At 47.5% G+C, this 19,826-nt stretch overlaps 1 protein-coding gene across 5 annotated transcripts in view; it reads right to left on the reverse strand.

Annotated features, from left to right (window-relative positions):
- LOC126521650 (NADPH azoreductase-like) overlaps positions 1 to 19,826 on the reverse strand; it is a 148,892-nt gene that overhangs the window by 42,677 nt on the left and 86,389 nt on the right. For all 5 annotated transcript variants that reach the window (XM_055065765.1, XM_050170372.2, XM_055065767.2 and 2 more), the window contains exon 2: positions 1,232 to 1,427. In XM_055065765.1, the coding sequence (XP_054921740.1) occupies positions 1,232 to 1,427 (196 nt within the window). The remainder of the gene's footprint in view (positions 1 to 1,231; positions 1,428 to 19,826) is intronic.

The raw sequence follows: 19,826 nt of genomic DNA on the forward strand, positions 1-19,826 counted from the left end.
ATCACTGGTTACCGCTCACCAAGGCACAGCATCGCAGACTCTGGAGACCGGCCAATTGAGCACAACTTTGGCAAAATTCCTGGAAACCAGAAAGCGGAAGCAATGACGTCACTAATGACGTTACACACAAGAAGGTGGCGTGATATTTAACCCCCTAATTAATGGAAAACAGTTGTCTTCGGATTCGGTCCTTGCGTTGCGTTCGCCTAAAGTTAACCAAAAAAACACCAACACCGAGGCGCGAGTGCCGCTAAGAGACACGTAAGTCAAAGATTAAGGTCGCCTAACTTTTTTTTTTTCTAAAGTCTTCGACGATAATTATTTGTCAAGTTGCGTCGCACTGCATATTTATCGGTCTGAGCCAGCAATTACCCGCTGCTCTTTTTTCTTAATCCAGTACATTTTATTGCTAGGTGCTACACAAGCATGAGCATATGTCGTGCTTTTCTTTAATGTGCTCTTTACCGTTCCCTTTCCATTGCGGTGAACTTGCCAGTATCGAGCACCAACAAGTTCGTGGGCCAAATCTTCACGACAGCCGGGCAGCGCGCGCGGCCGAGCGTCTCAGGGCGCACTTTCCTGCTGCCCACCGAACATCGCATCCCCGACGCAGTATCAGAAATCTCCCTCGAGGACGCGCTTGCTGCACACCCGAGTTGTAGCCGATGGCTGCTTGCCGGTTCTTAGTTTCGTAATCCAAGCTTCACGCAGCTTCTTGTCCTTTGGCTACGTGTGAAGGCTGACGCCGGACTCAATTGTGTACGTCCCGCACTGTGGCATCGAGCAGCAGCCTACCATGTTGTACGCCTTCAGAGGCAGCCACTACCTATTACAGTGATTTCAAATGTTTTCTAGCAGACACCTGAAGCGGGAAAAACCTGCCCACTTAAACATAACCGCAGCGGAAGTGGAACTTAAAACTTTCGTTTTCAGCCCGCTTCGGCGCTTCCGAAGCAGCCGACGCGGCCGCTGTGTCCGCGTGATCCCTCATACCACGTCACGCCGACGGCGGCGCCAGCTTTTCCAGTGGTGGAGTTCGCCCCCAATATTCCAAACACTGTCAAGGCACGAAGTAATGCACCCTCCTGCGGTGGTTTGCTTGTTAAAGTGCCGAGTTGAAACCTGCCAAACGCCAACAGAACTCGCTACGCCACGGCGTCACGCGGCTGCGCCCCTGGCGGCAGTCTTCGCAAGCAGCGCGCACGCCTTCCAGCGGCTCGGCCGAACTCACCGATGACGCTGACCTGGTGGCCTCTCTTCTCGAGCTGCGAGGTGACGTGGCGCTTGAGGCGCTCTGCGAGGCGTCCCGTGCGGCAGCTGCCCACGAACACGACCAGCTTGAGGGGCGGCATCCCGGCGGCGCCCACACGACCGCGGCGGCAGCACGGCAGCAGCGCAGCCACTCTGACCGACGGCGGCGAGGTTGCCTGCGCCGGAGGAAGGACAGCGGCGTCGGTGACGTCACTGCCGTGGCTTTTGTGCGGTTGGCTGCACTTAGTGGAAGCGAGAGGACCGAAAAGTATGCTGCGCGTGGAACTGACGAGAGGACACCAGTCGGTGGGGTTTTCGTCTGCAGATTCGTCTCTCTGTGAGCACAACACTTGCGCAATCTTTGTCGCAGACAGCGCTTCAAGGACTGGGAGGAGACTGCGACGACATTTATGCATCTACGCAGTCTTTTTGTACAATGTGTAACTGCTAATTATTAGCAGATTTTTTTAGAATTGCCAATTTCTGTTTCCTCGCGAAATAAATGCCAGTAAAAGCTGCCCGATAAAGCGTATTAAGCGATAAATCGTAACAGCCGACATTTTTTTTCTTTTTAGAACGGAGCTTACGCATTCATTCGTCGCAAATAACTCCGTAGTATCAGTGCGCTGCGCTCAATTGTATCAATCGAAGGATCACTTTAAAATATTGTTCTATGGACCGTCCAAAGAAAACAGTTCGTATACTACTTAGTGCGATGAGAATGCCACCGCTCCACGATGTTGATAGTGCACATACATATTATTAGAAAAGGCCCATGTGAAACGATTATTACGAAAGAGACTCGGCATTCGGCCCCATATTCTGAAATGACCTACGTCAGTTTCAGTCACAGCTGTGCGACGTCGCAACGCAGGCACCTGAAAAATGAGTGCAGTGCGTCTCGAAAAGCATTGGCTGGGATTCGCAGTTAGATGATGATGATGAGTTTCAGTGTCGTCTCCTTTTAAGCGGGCCAGTATTCAGTGTGTCCCACGTAACTTGTGCCAAAATATTAAAATATGCTAGTGCTGGACAGCACCAAGGTAGTGCTGCTGTCGCTTGAGCGAGACAGGCTATATTTTTTTGTATTTCGCCTAATTACATATTAGTTATTATTAATTAGCTTCTCAAATATAATAATCAGCAAGATTGTCAATCTGAAGATTGTAGGCAATTGTGGAAAATTCCCGATTCACCCTTCTGTTGCTCTATACGTGATACATAAACGTTTCCTCAGAACCTGAAAGAAGCCTGCGAAAAGTGCTGAAGGCTGAGCACTGATCCCAGACCGATGCCCCTTCTGTGCGGGACACACAAACCTTTACCGTACCACGTGGGAATGCCCCAAACCACCGGCCAAACTGCCCCTCTCCCAGTGCGAAGCAATTCTTTCCAGCACCGTCGCAGCTGGACGGCTAGAGGAAACTGATCGACCGGGCGAGTCGATTGCAGCAGCAGACGGGAAGGGATCCACCCTCGGGGAATAACTAACTGAAGAATAAAAAAGAAATTACGGCGGCACTTTTGTCACGACGACTGTCGATGGTAATGCAAATAACAATTGAGAAATGCATAGCGACAGATCACATTCCTGAAGTGACGTTTATTTAAGAGGTAATTACGAGGCTTCGCTTCGCCACATGCTCCGATATGTCGGCCCCACTTTGCTCCCGCTCGCCAATGTGGCCGCTTGACGACGACTGTGTGACGCCTACGCAGCGATGGCGAAGAAGGAACGATGTCGATCGAACGACGATGACGGCATCGGGACAGTGAGACGTTTGTGTGACGACGACGGTAAGGGACGGCTGCAGCGCGACGACGACGACGACCGGATGAGTGCGTTCGTGCAAACGCATGTGAGTTCGTGATCTTGAGAAAGGGCAATCATGACGCGCTATTCGACTGGAAGGAAGCGTGAAACGCCTTGTACACTGTGTTGCACATTCATTTCTCAAAATTAACTCGTAAGCATTTACGTAAAACATTCATCCAGGATGTCAAGTCAAGTGAATGCGGAACACTATGAATGTGGTCTATCAGCTTTCAATAAAACTGACACTTATTTCATCTAGACGCCTATGTCGTCACAAACGAGGAAAAGCATTCGTCAAGTGCGTTTCGAATAGCGCAAGATGACATGAAAGTTAAGCAGGTATCACCAACATGCCGAAGCGCTACGTAATGTTACACCTTCATCTATGTGGTTATGCAAATAAATGCAACGTATCAAAGATGAAAAGACGGTTACTTTCTCCGCATACATGAATGTGCAGATTTCTGTGTTTTAGCCGTCCGTGTTACCTAAACAAAAATGGGGGTTTTTGCGTTCGTATCACATAGCGGTTGTTAATGAGAGCTGAACTGAAAAGCGATCATATCCCTGAGCTGCATTTCTCGAGACCCTCCGATGGATGTATTGCAGCCAGAAGCGAAATCTACGCAGTGTTTGTACCTTCCGGCCGTTAGGGTTCCTTTCGTTAGGTAAATAATTGAGATATTCAACAATTAGGGACGGGTCGAAGGAACTACTTGTCAGAGATTGGTCTATAGGAGAGGCTATACGGAAGCTTTCGATCTAAGTCACGCAGCACTGTCGTTCTAAGAAACGGCCAACAACGCGTTCTTATGCTGCGGAATGTCTGAACGCGCACCGGCACACGCGCGAGTGAACACAGGCGAGTTCCCGTCGGTCACTGCGCAAAGACATTCCCCGAAAAGGTCCCACCAACTGTAGGCGCTCTCTTCGCAGCTTTTTGGGCGTCGTTGCTTTTAATGCTTGCACTTCAGACGACGTCAGCAAAAGAGGTGCATATTACGCGTTGTGCCGGAACGCTCCCGAAAACGGTGCTTTTTAAGGTGTGCAGGGCTCTATCGTCTTTCGTTTTCGTCTTCCTTAATTCATAACGAAATAATACAAATTTGTACAAAAGCCGGTTACTAAAAACATCATAGGTGACAACAAATAGCATAATCAGGGAGTTTGCCAACAAATTTATCTATCGACAATTCGTTCAACGATTATTCAAGTGTTGGTCAATTGCTAAATAGTTTGAGCAAAGATGGAGTAAATGAAAGAGTCGTGGAACGATTTACCGGGACGACGCTTAGAAAAGGACTTGGTCAGACGGGCCGAAAAGAAGGGGTATAGTTAAGGGGCGTCTGCGTTTCTTCTTTCTTTCTTCTTCTCATTTGCAATTACCTAGGACCTTGTACCACCGCTACGCCCGGGAAGCCGCTGCAGCGAACCACGCCTTGCTTTGCGCTCACTCGCCACAACGCCGAGGCGCGCGCTCTCACTTGGCCCGTCGGCGTCGTGGCGTCCGAGGAAGAACGCGACGTGTCGGAAGACATGCGCTGACGACGATCCGAGCACCGGCGAGACGCTGCCGATGGCGATGCCCCCGCCTCCTCGAGTGAAAGCCCCACGTTGTCCATGTATGTGCGACTCCTGTATGTGTTTTACTTTATTGTTGGTATATATTGGACGGAGAAAAAATGCCAAGGTGGGCTATACGTTAGAGCAGGCTATCGTTATGTTTAAATGTTGTGCGCAGGCCACGAAGAAGAAGACGGTCGCATTTGTGAAGCACGAACAGATGTAACATCTACGCTCTGCATCTACATCTAGACGTCACAATCTGGTGGCATTTTTCCTAACAATGCTTCACAGTATGAAGAAAACTCCGGTGTTGGTCTTTTTTTACCCAACGCTGTACTGCGTGCGGTTTCTCTCTGCGGCTGCCAGATTTTATACCCGTTTTCTTGGTTGAATTCATGGCAGTGCTGCTGGCTGTACGCAAATTAAATCGACCAATTACATCAGCGGTGATAATCACCGACTCTCTATATTTGTGTTGACTAGCTGTCGCTAATTACTCTCACGTTATGAGGGCGTTTCATTCATCGGTACCTATATAGACGCTTGAGAAGCGTCCGTATAGTTTGAGTACCTGATCACAAAGGATTATTTTTAAGTCAAATTGCAGATTCCTTAGCCAACGCTTCCATAGGCGGCCCGGTTCTTCCTTATGGCCATTTGCCTGGTTATTTCACAGCTGATCCGCTTCCTTGGCATGTCATCGTGCAAGCAGGCTCCGCAATCACCAACTCCACCGATTGACGCAGAGAGTGTTGCCAGACGCGAAAAATGGAAGTGTCCGTCACGAGGCTGCGCTGTCGCGAACCGAGGCTGCATTTCCAGTGGCACACGTCTGGATCTGTGCCCATTCTGTGGCGAGCTAGAGAGAATAGATCAGCTCTTTTTGTCCTGTAGACGTATCGCGATAATAAGAGAAAGATTATTAAACTCCGCTACCCAATGTTGGCATACATTTATCCGCACCTGGGGTTCCATCTTATGAAGCCCTCAGCGACAGAAATGTTAGATTGGCAGCTCAAAACTTTCTGACTGAATCCAATCGATTGCCCTGTAAATTGATTCCTAAATTGATTCCTGAAGATGGACGAGACATAATGCTTGAAAACTAGCGGTTCTCAATACGATGTGTCTATCGACTGCAAGGGTCCCAGAAAACTGGAAGAATGCAAACATACTAATTCACAAAAAGGGAGACGTTAAAGAATTGATAAATTATAGGCCTATTAGCTTACTCCCAGTATTATATAAAATATTCACCAGAATATTTTGCAATAGAATGAGGGCGACACTGGACTTTGGCCGTCTAAGGGAATAGGCTGGCTTCATGAAGGGATACTGTACAATGTATCACATCCATGTCATTAGTCAGGTAACCGAGAAATCCGCAGAGTACCATCAGCCTCTCTAGATGGCTTTCATAAATTACGAAAAGGCATTTCTTTCAGTAGAGATACCAGCGGTCTAGAGGCATTACGTAATCAAGTACTACAGACCGCTTACGTGAATATCTCAAAACATATCTACAGAGATGCCACAGCTACGTTAATTCTACACAAGAAAAGCTGGAAGCTACCTATAAAGAAAGGTATCAGACAGGGACACACATTCTCTTCAATGCTATTCGCTGTGTGCTTGGAAGAAGTATTCAAGATATTAAACTGGGAAGGCTTAGGAGTAAGGATCCATGGCGAATATCTCAGCAACCTTTGGTTTGCCGATGACATTTGTTTATTCAGCAACAATGCAGACGAATTACAACAAATTATTGAGGACCTTAACAGAGAGACTGTGAAAGTGGGGCTCCACATTAATATGCAAAAGACAAAGATATTGATGAATAGCCGGGCAGGGGAACAAGAGTTCAAGATCGCTAGTCAACCTCTGGAATTTGTGAAGGATTACTTTTACCTAGATGAATTATTCCCAGGGAACCCTGTTCATGAGAAGGAAATTCATAGCAGAGTAAAAATGGGTTGGATCACATACGACCGACATTGTCAGCTCTTGACTGGAAGCTTACCATTATCATTGAAAAGGAAAGTGTACAATCTGCATTTAATCGGTGCTGGCATATTGGGCAGAGACTTGGAGACTAACAAAGAAGCTTGAGAACAAGTTAAGGACTGCGCAAAGAGCGATGGAACGAAGAATGCTAGGCATAACGTTAACAGACAGAAAGAGAGTGGTTTGGATCAGAGAGCAAATGGGTATAGCTGATATTCTAATTGACATTAAGAGAAAAAAATGGAGCTGGGCAGGTCATGTAATGCGCAGGCTAGGTAACCGTTGGACCATTAAAGTTACAGAACGGGTACCAAGAGAATGGAAGCGCAGTCGAGGACGGCAGAACAGTAGGATTAAATTAGGAAATTCGCGGGCGCTAGTTGGAATCGGTTGGCGCAGGAAAGGGGTAATTGAAGGTCGCAGGGAGAGCCCTTCATCCTGCAGTGGAGATAAGATAGGCTGATGATAATGATGATGATGATGATGATGATGATGATGACTGTCGGCAATTATTCCGGGAGATGAATCGACTGGACCTGTTTTAAGTGCTTGTAACAGATGTTGATTAAATAGTTATGGTAAGCAGATTGGCGAAGCAAACTTTAGTTGGGGGTAAACGAACTTTAGGAATGTCATTGCGCGGATATTAGATGAACAGTTACGCATATTGTGACGGAGATATCCCAATGTTTTGGAAGCGGCAGTATAGAGACGGCGGTTGCATGAGAAATCCCGGAAAATAAGGTTTGGTGTGTGGCCAACGATGTGTGGCACACTTCGCCAGTATTTATCGTATTAAACGTGCACTTTTGAATGTTGACGAGTAAAAGACAGTGTTGTTATAAGCGCCACTTTATACCATGTTGAGTTCGTTGTTCTGCCTCGCTGCTCCCGTGCCATGATTTTAGGATAGGACTTTCTGTCCTCTCATCGTGCCGTTGCAGATTGTGACCGTGCTGAACTCGCGCTGCCGCCATTCGGCCACACCGTGTTTGAAGATACTGATGGCGCCTCGGGTCGTTTGTTCGTCAACTCCGACGCCGAGATTCCTCCTTACTCTTCCGCTCTTGCACCTGTTTCCTGCGTTGGGTTTTCCCGACTCCACAGTTCTTTTCACGCCTTCTAAGCTTGTTGCTCGCCGTCATCCCTTCTTGCTTCCTTTTGCTCTTGCGATTCGTCAAGGCTCCAGCGCACTTTATGTATCGAACCTGTTTTCTTGCCCTGCTCGCCTGCTCCACGATGAGTGTCTTGGTTATGCTGACAAAATCGAACCAAGCTTCCTTTACGATGTGCCTGACGACCCGGCTTCTCCTCTGGTTGACGCTCTGGCTCTTCAAGTTTCTCCTCCCACGCCGCCGTGGGACCCAACATTTTCCCGGTGTATTGATCCCAACCTCACTCCAGGTCAGCGCCCCCAGATCGTCGATCTCCTTGACCGCTTTTGCCCGTCATTCGACCTACAACAATCTCGCTTAGGCCGTACTTCCACTGTTGTCCGTCACACCGACAGCGGCAACCATGCGCCTTTACGCGACGAGCCGTATCGGGTATCCGCCACGGAGCGTAGCGTCATCCGTGAGCAAGTTCGAGACATGCTCCAACGCGGCGTCATAAAACCTTCGCACAGTCCCTGGGATTCTCCTGTAGTAATGGTCAAAAAGATAGATGGCACAATTCGCTTTTGCGTGGACTACCGGTGACTCAATAAGATCACCCGCAAGGACGTTGTATACCCCGTACTGACGACGCGCTAGACTGCCTCCAAGGCGCCGCATTCTTATCATCTTTAGACTTACGATCCGGTTGCTGGCAAGTGCCAGTGGCCGAGTCAGACCGTCCAAAAACGGCCTTCATCCCACCTGAGGGTTTATTTGAATTCACCGTGATGCCAGTTGGTCTGTGTAACGCGCCTGCCACATTTGAAAGAATGATGGACAACATATTGCGCGGCCTCAAATGGCAGATATGCCTGTGTTATCTGGACGACATCGTCATCTTTTCACCGGACTTTCCTTCGCACTTACTTCGACTTGAACGCGTCCTCAAGTGCATCGCCGATGCTGGCCTCCAGCTTAACTTGAAGAAGTGTCGCTTCGCCGCCCGGCAGCTGGTCATCCTCGGCCATGTCGTGTCGAAAGAAGGTGTACTCCCCGATCCGGCGAAACTACAAGCTGTTGTTCAGTTTCCGCGACCAGCGACTTTGAGAGAACTGCGCAGCTTCATTGGGTTAGCGTCATACTTCCGCCGTTTCATCCGCAATTTGGCCACCATAATAACACCTTTAACGCAGCTTCTTTGTGGTGGCCACAATCTTTCGACCTGGCCATGCGCGCTCTCGCGCATGGCGCTCTCCCAAACAGAGGTTGAAGTCATAGTGACCGACTCCCAACAGGCGTGCCGCAACTTTGCTAGCGGCAGAATTCATACCACTACGCTCCGGATCATCAATCAAAAGCCGCCAACGAGATCAGTCATGATCATCTGGGCGCCAGCTCATCAAGGCATTCCTGGCAACGAGGTCGCCAACCACGTGGCTCGAGATCTGACCCACCGAGCCGACGCCGAGGAATCTGAACCCGAGCGCATGCACCTTCTAGTCTCTTACCAAGACTTCACACAACACTACAAGCTAACCCGCAGAACATATGCACCCCCACACAAGTCACTACCTAGAGAGCAGGAGCGATTCCTCCGAGCTCTACAGGTTAATACATTCCCCCACCCAACCAGAAATCACCTCATAGACCCTGCACAATTCTCTCCGCAATGCCGCTTCTGCGCAGAGCCCGGGTCCCTCAGGCAGGGACCTCAGGCAGGGACCTCAGTAGGGGGTTGCAGAGCGGCACCATTAAATCCTCCGAACCCTTACCCCACTAACTAGCTTTGGGAGAGAGCCTTGGCCAGCTCCGACCTCGAGGATCAGCAATGGCTGATTGCGAGGGCCCAGGACGCGGCCCGAGCTCAAGGCATTCTGGAATGAGGACGCCTCTCCAAAGCTGCATTCACCCAATAAAATGTTTATTCTCTCTCTCTCTCGACCTGGCCACCGGATTGCGATGCCGCATTCACAAAGCTGCGTCGTCTCTTGACATCACCACCAATCCTGCGCCATTTCGACACAAGCGCTCCAACTGAAATACACACGGATGCCAGTGGCGTCGGCCGTGGTACCGTTCTCGCTCAGAGAAAGGCTGGCTTCGATGAGTACGTCGTCGCCTTCGCCAGTCGTGCACTCACTAAACCTGAATTGAACTATTAGGTCACAGAAAAAGAATGCCTGGCTATAATTTGGGCCATAACCAAATTCCGTCCGTATATCTCTATGGACGCCAATTTGACGTGATAACTGATCACCACTCGCTGTGCTGGCTGTCGTCCTTAAAAGAACTATCCGGTCGTCTTGCTCGATGGGCCCTTCTACTGCAGCAGTACGAAATCCGAGCGCTGTACCGTTCTGGCCGAAAACACTCGGATGCGGATGCCTTGTCTCGTTCGCCACTAACAGATGAGGTTAGCTCCCCGAAGGCCTCATTATCCGAGTCTTCCCTTGCTGCCACGTACATTCTTCTGGAGCAGAAAAAAGACCCATGGATTGTGTCCATGCTGAGTTTTTTGCCCACCCCATCGACACCTACTACCAATCGCGCATTACGCCGCCAAGCACATCACTTTTCCATTCGCGACGGGCTCTTGTACCGGCGTAATTACCTCCCGGACGGCCGCAAATGGTTGCTTGTCATCCCTCGGCATCTGCGTTCTGATATTTGTGCGGCGTTCCACGACGACCCCCCAGTGCGCGCATGTAGGTGTACTAAAGACATACACGTGTCTACACCTTCGTTACTACTGGCGGGGATTCATCCGTCATTATGTCCGCTCCTGCCTCGTTTGCCAACGCCGCAAAGATCCCCCTCGTCGTTAAACCGCCCCATTGCAGCCGTTGCCTTGCCCAGCACATGCTCGAGTAGGCATCGACATTTATGGACCTCTTCCAACCACATCAGACGGCCATCGCTGGTAATCGTGGCCATTGGCCATCTTACGCGCTATGCGGAAACTTCCCCTTTGTCCAGCGCTTCTGCACGTGATGTCGCCTGGTTTCTCCTACGCCACATCATCCTTCGCCACGGAGCTCCCAGGGAATTAGTGATAGAGGCCGCGTCTTCCTCTCCGACGTCATCGAGGCTCTCCTCAGAGAATGCCGCATTAATCATCGCACCACTACTGCATATCATCCGCAGACTAATGGCATGACCGAGCGCTTTTATCGCACTCTTGGTGACATGTTGGCCATGTACGTTGCATCCGACCACAGCAAATGGGACCATGTTCTACCATTTCTGACCTACGCTTATAATACCGCCACGCAGACTACCACGGGATTGTCGCCCAACTTTCTCCTGTACGGACGCGAACCTTTTTCCACAATGGATACTATCCTTCCGTACCGCCCTAACACCACGGAAACCACGGCCTTATCCGAAGCTGTTGCACAAGCAGAAGAGTGTCGCAAGCTATCCCGTATACTTACGGCAGAAGACCAGCAACGCCAGAAGCACCATCGAGAAACTTCTCATGCCCCTGTATCCTATGCTCCTGGCTCGCTAGTGTGGCTTTGGGTTCAAGCCCCTGCCCTTGGACTGTCACCGAAACTCGCGTCGAAATACCAGGGCGCATACCGCGTGATCAACCGAACGTCTCCAGTCAACTATATCGTGGAACCCCTCGAGCTACCTTTGGATCATCGCCGTCGACGACGTGAAATTGTGCATGTCCAGCGTCTAAAGCCGTACTATGACCCGCCTGTGTTGTCCTACCCGTAGGTCGCCGGGACGGCTTCCTTTTCCGCAAAGGAGATAACTGTACTGTAAACTAAGGAGCAGTGGGGCTGTGGCTTGGAGAGAGAGAACGACGACGAGAGAGGCAAACCTTGTTTCGGTGCTCGATCGGCTGTACTACCTCTCGCTGCTCTATCGTCCTGTCGCGAACGCCTGCTGCCCAAAGTGCATCACGATACTTTCTATTTCGACTAATTGACATTAGTCATGTGCTATGCTAGCCTGTTTAAGGGCAGAGTAGTTGGAAGGCATACTTTCTAGGAAAAATGGCCGCTCAAGGAGAAGAGCGAACTCGAGCGGCTTTAGAGGCTAGGAAAACTGCCTTAAAATATTTAGACTTGAGGGAAAGCTTCGTTAACAAACTATAACACGGCAATCAGCACTCGAATACGACGAGAGAAATTACTGAGACGTGGAAAATTCCCTTGAAAAAAAAATCTGGTTTGCTAGACAAATGCTCGTATGTATTGAACCTCTTAAAAGATGAGGGGTGAAATATGCGCTCACCGAGAGGGCATCTTCAGCGCGAGACATCCACAAGGCACCTTACAGAGATGTGGAGAGCTTCGCGGCCGGAACGAAGCATCCCTTCTCCGCCGGCCAAGAGGGGGAAACGTGCTTTCCGATCGCTCAAGGTTGCGCGGACAACGCATAGCTCTAGCGTCTAGGAAAAGCTTAACCAGGTGCGATGGCGGCACGCATAGCGTGGGAAGCTAGCCGCCAGAATAACTATACCAAGGACTGCTGCTGATGAGGGCGAAGTACCTTCGTGTAATTATAATAACCCTAATAGGACTACTTTCGAAAAAAAAGGAAACGGCCCAGAGGGCTATACTACGAGAGCTATGACTGATAGTTTTCTATATATATATATATATATATATATATATATATATATATATATATATATATATATATATATATTCATCTCATCTATGGGATCGCATTCGCGCGCTGTTTCTTTGTCTCTGCGTGTAGTACAGTTAAGAGAGCCAGTTTAAGGGCGGAGAAGAAGAAAGCAGAGAAAAGCAAAAACTGCAGCGCCGTGGTTTTAAAGCGCACCCGTGGTAGAGAAACGGAATGCGATATAAGCGTGCGTAGCCATGATACGCACACGACAAACTGCCTTAAAATATTTAGACTTGAGGGAAAGCTTCGTTAGCAAACGATAGCACGGCAATCAGCACTCGAATGCCTTCCAACTACTCTGCCCTTAAACTGGCTCTCTCAACTACTACACGCAGAGACAAAGAAACAGCGCGCGCATTAGATCCCATAGATGAGATGAATATTTACAATTAGTATTAGGGTTATAATTATATTCGAGTGCTGATTGCCGTGCTATCGTTTGCTAACGAAGCTTTCCCTCAAGTCTAAATATTTTAAGGCAGTTTGTCGTGTGCGTATCGTGGCTACGCACGCTTATATCGCATTCCGTTTCTCTACCACGGCTGCGCTTTAAAACCACGGCGCTGCAGTTTTTGCTTTTCTTTTCTTTCTTCTTCTCCGCCCTTAAACTGGCTCTCTCAACTACTACACGCAGAGACAAAGAAACAGCGCGCGCATTAGATCCCATAGATGAGATGAATATTTACAATTAGTATTAGGGTTATAATTATATTCGAGTGCTGATTGCCGTGCTATCGTTTGCTAACGAAGCTTTCCCTCAAGTCTAAATATTTTAAGGCAGTTTGTCGTGTGCGTATCATGGCTACGCACGCTTATATCGCATTCCGTTTCTCTACCACGGGTGCGCTTTAAAACCACGGCGCTGCAGTTTTTGCTTTTCTCTTCTTTCTTCTTCTCCGCCCTTAAACTGGCTCTCTTAACTGTACTACACGCAGAGACAAAGAAACAGCGCGCGAATGCGATCCCATAGATGAGATGAATATATATATATATATAGAAAACTATCAGTCATAGCTCTCGTAGTATAGCCCTCTGGGCCGTTTCCTTTTTTTTCGAAAGTAGTCCTATTAGGGTTATTATAATTACACGAAGGTACTTCGCCCTCATCAGCAGCAGTCCTTGGTATAGTTATTCTGGCGGCTAGCTTCCCACGCTATGCGTGCCGCCATCGCACCTGGTTAAGCTTTTCCTAGACGCTAGAGCTATGCGTTGTCCGCGCAACCTTGAGCGATCGGAAAGCACGTTTCCCCCTCTTGGCCGGCGGAGAAGGGATGCTTCGTTCCGGCCGCGAAGCTCTCCACATCTCTGTAAGGTGCCTTGTGGATGTCTCGCGCTGAAGATGCCCTCTCGGTGAGCGCATATTTCACCCCTCATCTTTTAAGAGGTTCAATACATACGAGCATTTGTCTAGCAAACCAGATTTTTTTTCAAGGGAATTTTCCACGTCTCAGTAATTTCTCTCGTCGTATTCGAGTGCTGATTGCCGTGTTATAGTTTGTTAACGAAGCTTTCCCTCAAGTCTAAATATTTTAAGGCAGTTTTCCTAGCCTCTAAAGCCGCTCGAGTTCGCTCTTCTCCTTGAGCGGCCATTTTTCCTAGAAAGTATGCCTTCCAACTACTCTGCCCTTAAACTGGCTCTCTCAACTACTACACGCAGAGACAAAGAAACAGCGCGCGCATTAGATCCCATAGATGAGATGAATATTTACAATTAGTATTAGGGTTATAATTATATTCGAGTGCTGATTGCCGGGCTATCGTTTGCTAACGAAGCTTTCCCTCAAGTCTAAATATTTTAAGGCAGTTTGTCGTGTGCGTATCGTGGCTACGCACGCTTATATCGCATTCCGTTTCTCTACCACGGCTGCGCTTTAAAACCACGGCGCTGCAGTTTTTGCTTTTCTTTTCTTTCTTCTTCTCCGCCCTTAAACTGGCTCTCTCAACTACTACACGCAGAGACAAAGAAACAGCGCGCGCATTAGATCCCATAGATGAGATGAATATTTACAATTAGTATTAGGGTTATAATTATATTCGAGTGCTGATTGCCGTGCTATCGTTTGTTAACGAAGCTTTCCCTCAAGTCTAAATATTTTAAGGCAGTTTGTCGTGTGCGTATCATGGCTACGCACGCTTATATCGCATTCCGTTTCTCTACCACGGGTGCGCTTTAAAACCACGGCGCTGCAGTTTTTGCTTTTCTCTTCTTTCTTCTTCTCCGCCCTTAAACTGGCTCTCTTAACTGTACTACACGCAGAGACAAAGAAACAGCGCGCGAATGCGATCCCATAGATGAGATGAATATATATATATATATATATATATATATATATATATATATATATATATATATATATATATATATATATAGAAAACTATCAGTCATAGCTCTCGTAGTATAGCCCTCTGGGCCGTTTCCTTTTTTTTCGAAAGTAGTCCTATTAGGGTTATTATAATTACACGAAGGTACTTCGCCCTCATCAGCAGCAGTCCTTGGTATAGTTATTCTGGCGGCTAGCTTCCCACGCTATGCGTGCCGCCATCGCACCTGGTTAAGCTTTTCCTAGACGCTAGAGCTATGCGTTGTCCGCGCAACCTTGAGCGATCGGAAAGCACGTTTCCCCCTCTTGGCCGGCGGAGAAGGGATGCTTCGTTCCGGCCGCGAAGCTCTCCACATCTCTGTAAGGTGCCTTGTGGATGTCTCGCGCTGAAGATGCCCTCTCGGTGAGCGCATATTTCACCCCTCATCTTTTAAGAGGTTCAATACATACGAGCATTTGTCTAGCAAACCAGATTTTTTTTCAAGGGAATTTTCCACGTCTCAGTAATTTCTCTCGTCGTATTCGAGTGCTGATTGCCGTGTTATAGTTTGTTAACGAAGCTTTCCCTCAAGTCTAAATATTTTAAGGCAGTTTTCCTAGCCTCTAAAGCCGCTCGAGTTCGCTCTTCTCCTTGAGCGGCCATTTTTCCTAGAAAGTATGCCTTCCAACTACTCTGCCCTTAAACTGGCTCTCTCAACTACTACACGCAGAGACAAAGAAACAGCGCGCGCATTAGATCCCATAGATGAGATGAATATTTACAATTAGTATTAGGGTTATAATTATATTCGAGTGCTGATTGCCGTGCTATCGTTTGCTAACGAAGCTTTCCCTCAAGTCTAAATATTTTAAGGCAGTTTGTCGTGTGCGTATCGTGGCTACGCACGCTTATATCGCATTCCGTTTCTCTACCACGGCTGCGCTTTAAAACCACGGCGCTGCAGTTTTTGCTTTTCTTTTCTTTCTTCTTCTCCGCCCTTAAACTGGCTCTCTCAACTACTACACGCAGAGACAAAGAAACAGCGCGCGCATTAGATCCCATAGATGAGATGAATATTTACAATTAGTATTAGGGTTATAATTATATTCGAGTGCTGATTGCCGTGCTATCGTTTGCTAACGAAGCTTTCCCTCAAGTCTAAATATTTTAAGGCAGTTTGTCGTGTGCGTATCATGGCTACGCACGCTTATATCGCATTCCGCTTCTCTACCACGGGTGCGCTTTAAAACCACGGCGCTGCAGTTTTTGCTTTTCTCTTCTTTCTTCTTCTCCGCCCTTAAACTGGCTCTCTTAACTGTACTACACGCAGAGACAAAGAAACAGCGCGCGAATGCGATCCCATAGATGAGATGAATATATATATATATATATATATATAGAAAACTATCAGTCATAGCTCTCGTAGTATAGCCCTCTGGGCCGTTTCCTTTTTTTTCGAAAGTAGTCCTATTAGGGTTATTATAATTACACGAAGGTACTTCGCCCTCATCAGCAGCAGTCCTTGGTATAGTTATTCTGGCGGCTAGCTTCCCACGCTATGCGTGCCGCCATCGCACCTGGTTAAGCTTTTCCTAGACGCTAGAGCTATGCGTTGTCCGCGCAACCTTGAGCGATCGGAAAGCACGTTTCCCCCTCTTGGCCGGCGGAGAAGGGATGCTTCGTTCCGGCCGCGAAGCTCTCCACATCTCTGTAAGGTGCCTTGTGGATGTCTCGCGCTGAAGATGCCCTCTCGGTGAGCGCATATTTCACCCCTCATCTTTTAAGAGGTTCAATACATACGAGCATTTGTCTAGCAAACCAGATTTTTTTTCAAGGGAATTTTCCACGTCTCAGTAATTTCTCTCGTCGTATTCGAGTGCTGATTGCCGTGTTATAGTTTGTTAACGAAGCTTTCCCTCAAGTCTAAATATTTTAAGGCAGTTTTCCTAGCCTCTAAAGCCGCTCGAGTTCGCTCTTCTCCTTGAGCGGCCATTTTTCCTAGAAAGTATGCCTTCCAACTACTCTGCCCTTAAACTGGCTCTCTCAACTACTACACGCAGAGACAAAGAAACAGCGCGCGCATTAGATCCCATAGATGAGATGAATATTTACAATTAGTATTAGGGTTATAATTATATTCGAGTGCTGATTGCCGTGCTATCGTTTGCTAACGAAGCTTTCCCTCAAGTCTAAATATTTTAAGGCAGTTTGTCGTGTGCGTATCGTGGCTACGCACGCTTATATCGCATTCCGTTTCTCTACCACGGCTGCGCTTTAAAACCACGGCGCTGCAGTTTTTGCTTTTCTTTTCTTTCTTCTTCTCCGCCCTTAAACTGGCTCTCTCAACTACTACACGCAGAGACAAAGAAACAGCGCGCGCATTAGATCCCATAGATGAGATGAATATTTACAATTAGTATTAGGGTTATAATTATATTCGAGTGCTGATTGCCGTGCTATCGTTTGCTAACGAAGCTTTCCCTCAAGTCTAAATATTTTAAGGCAGTTTGTCGTGTGCGTATCATGGCTACGCACGCTTATATCGCATTCCGTTTCTCTACCACGGGTGCGCTTTAAAACCACGGCGCTGCAGTTTTTGCTTTTCTCTTCTTTCTTCTTCTCCGCCCTTAAACTGGCTCTCTTAACTGTACTACACGCAGAGACAAAGAAACAGCGCGCGAATGCGATCCCATAGATGAGATGAATATATATATATATATATATATATAGAAAACTATCAGTCATAGCTCTCGTAGTATAGCCCTCTGGGCCGTTTCCTTTTTTTTCGAAAGTAGTCCTATTAGGGTTATTATAATTACACGAAGGTACTTCGCCCTCATCAGCAGCAGTCCTTGGTATAGTTATTCTGGCGGCTAGCTTCCCACGCTATGCGTGCCGCCATCGCACCTGGTTAAGCTTTTCCTAGACGCTAGAGCTATGCGTTGTCCGCGCAACCTTGAGCGATCGGAAAGCACGTTTCCCCCTCTTGGCCGGCGGAGAAGGGATGCTTCGTTCCGGCCGCGAAGCTCTCCACATCTCTGTAAGGTGCCTTGTGGATGTCTCGCGCTGAAGATGCCCTCTCGGTGAGCGCATATTTCACCCCTCATCTTTTAAGAGGTTCAATACATACGAGCATTTGTCTAGCAAACCAGATTTTTTTTCAAGGGAATTTTCCACGTCTCAGTAATTTCTCTCGTCGTATTCGAGTGCTGATTGCCGTGTTATAGTTTGTTAACGAAGCTTTCCCTCAAGTCTAAATATTTTAAGGCAGTTTTCCTAGCCTCTAAAGCCGCTCGAGTTCGCTCTTCTCCTTGAGCGGCCATTTTTCCTAGAAAGTATGCCTTCCAACTACTCTGCCCTTAAACTGGCTCTCTCAACTACTACACGCAGAGACAAAGAAACAGCGCGCGCATTAGATCCCATAGATGAGATGAATATTTACAATTAGTATTAGGGTTATAATTATATTCGAGTGCTGATTGCCGTGCTATCGTTTGCTAACGAAGCTTTCCCTCAAGTCTAAATATTTTAAGGCAGTTTGTCGTGTGCGTATCGTGGCTACGCACGCTTATATCGCATTCCGTTTCTCTACCACGGCTGCGCTTTAAAACCACGGCGCTGCAGTTTTTGCTTTTCTTTTCTTTCTTCTTCTCCGCCCTTAAACTGGCTCTCTCAACTACTACACGCAGAGACAAAGAAACAGCGCGCGCATTAGATCCCATAGATGAGATGAATATTTACAATTAGTATTAGGGTTATAATTATATTCGAGTGCTGATTGCCGTGCTATCGTTTGCTAACGAAGCTTTCCCTCAAGTCTAAATATTTTAAGGCAGTTTGTCGTGTGCGTATCATGGCTACGCACGCTTATATCGCATTCCGTTTCTCTACCACGGGTGCGCTTTAAAACCACGGCGCTGCAGTTTTTGCTTTTCTCTTCTTTCTTCTTCTCCGCCCTTAAACTGGCTCTCTTAACTGTACTACACGCAGAGACAAAGAAACAGCGCGCGAATGCGATCCCATAGATGAGATGAATATATATATATATATATATATATATATATATATATATATATATATATATATATATATATATATATATAGAAAACTATCAGTCATAGCTCTCGTAGTATAGCCCTCTGGGCCGTTTCCTTTTTTTTTTCGAAAGTAGTCCTCTTAGGGTTATTATAATTACACGAAGGTACTTCGCCCTCATCAGCAGCAGTCCTTGGTATAGTTATTCTGGCGGCTAGCTTCCCACGCTATGCGTGCCGCCATCGCACCTGGTTAAGCTTTTCCTAGACGCTAGAGCTATGCGTTGTCCGCGCAACCTTGAGCGATCGGAAAGCACGTTTCCCCCTCTTGGCCGGCGGAGAAGGGATGCTTCGTTCCGGCCGCGAAGCTCTCCACATCTCTGTAAGGTGCCTTGTGGATGTCTCGCGCTGAAGATGCCCTCTCGGTGAGCGCATATTTCACCCCTCATCTTTTAAGAGGTTCAATACATACGAGCATTTGTCTAGCAAACCAGATTTTTTTTCAAGGGAATTTTCCACGTCTCAGTAATTTCTCTCGTCGTATTCGAGTGCTGATTGCCGTGTTATAGTTTGTTAACGAAGCTTTCCCTCAAGTCTAAATATTTTAAGGCAGTTTTCCTAGCCTCTAAAGCCGCTCGAGTTCGCTCTTCTCCTTGAGCGGCCATTTTTCCTAGAAAGTATGCCTTCCAACTACTCTGCCCTTAAACTGGCTCTCTCAACTACTACACGCAGAGACAAAGAAACAGCGCGCGCATTAGATCCCATAGATGAGATGAATATTTACAATTAGTATTAGGGTTATAATTATATTCGAGTGCTGATTGCCGTGCTATCGTTTGCTAACGAAGCTTTCCCTCAAGTCTAAATATTTTAAGGCAGTTTGTCGTGTGCGTATCGTGGCTACGCACGCTTATATCGCATTCCGTTTCTCTACCACGGCTGCGCTTTAAAACCACGGCGCTGCAGTTTTTGCTTTTCTTTTCTTTCTTCTTCTCCGCCCTTAAACTGGCTCTCTCAACTACTACACGCAGAGACAAAGAAACAGCGCGCGCATTAGATCCCATAGATGAGATGAATATTTACAATTAGTATTAGGGTTATAATTAT

Source organism: Dermacentor andersoni, chromosome 6 (genome assembly GCF_023375885.2).
Source record: "Dermacentor andersoni chromosome 6, qqDerAnde1_hic_scaffold, whole genome shotgun sequence".
NCBI lineage: Eukaryota > Metazoa > Arthropoda > Arachnida > Ixodida > Ixodidae > Dermacentor > Dermacentor andersoni.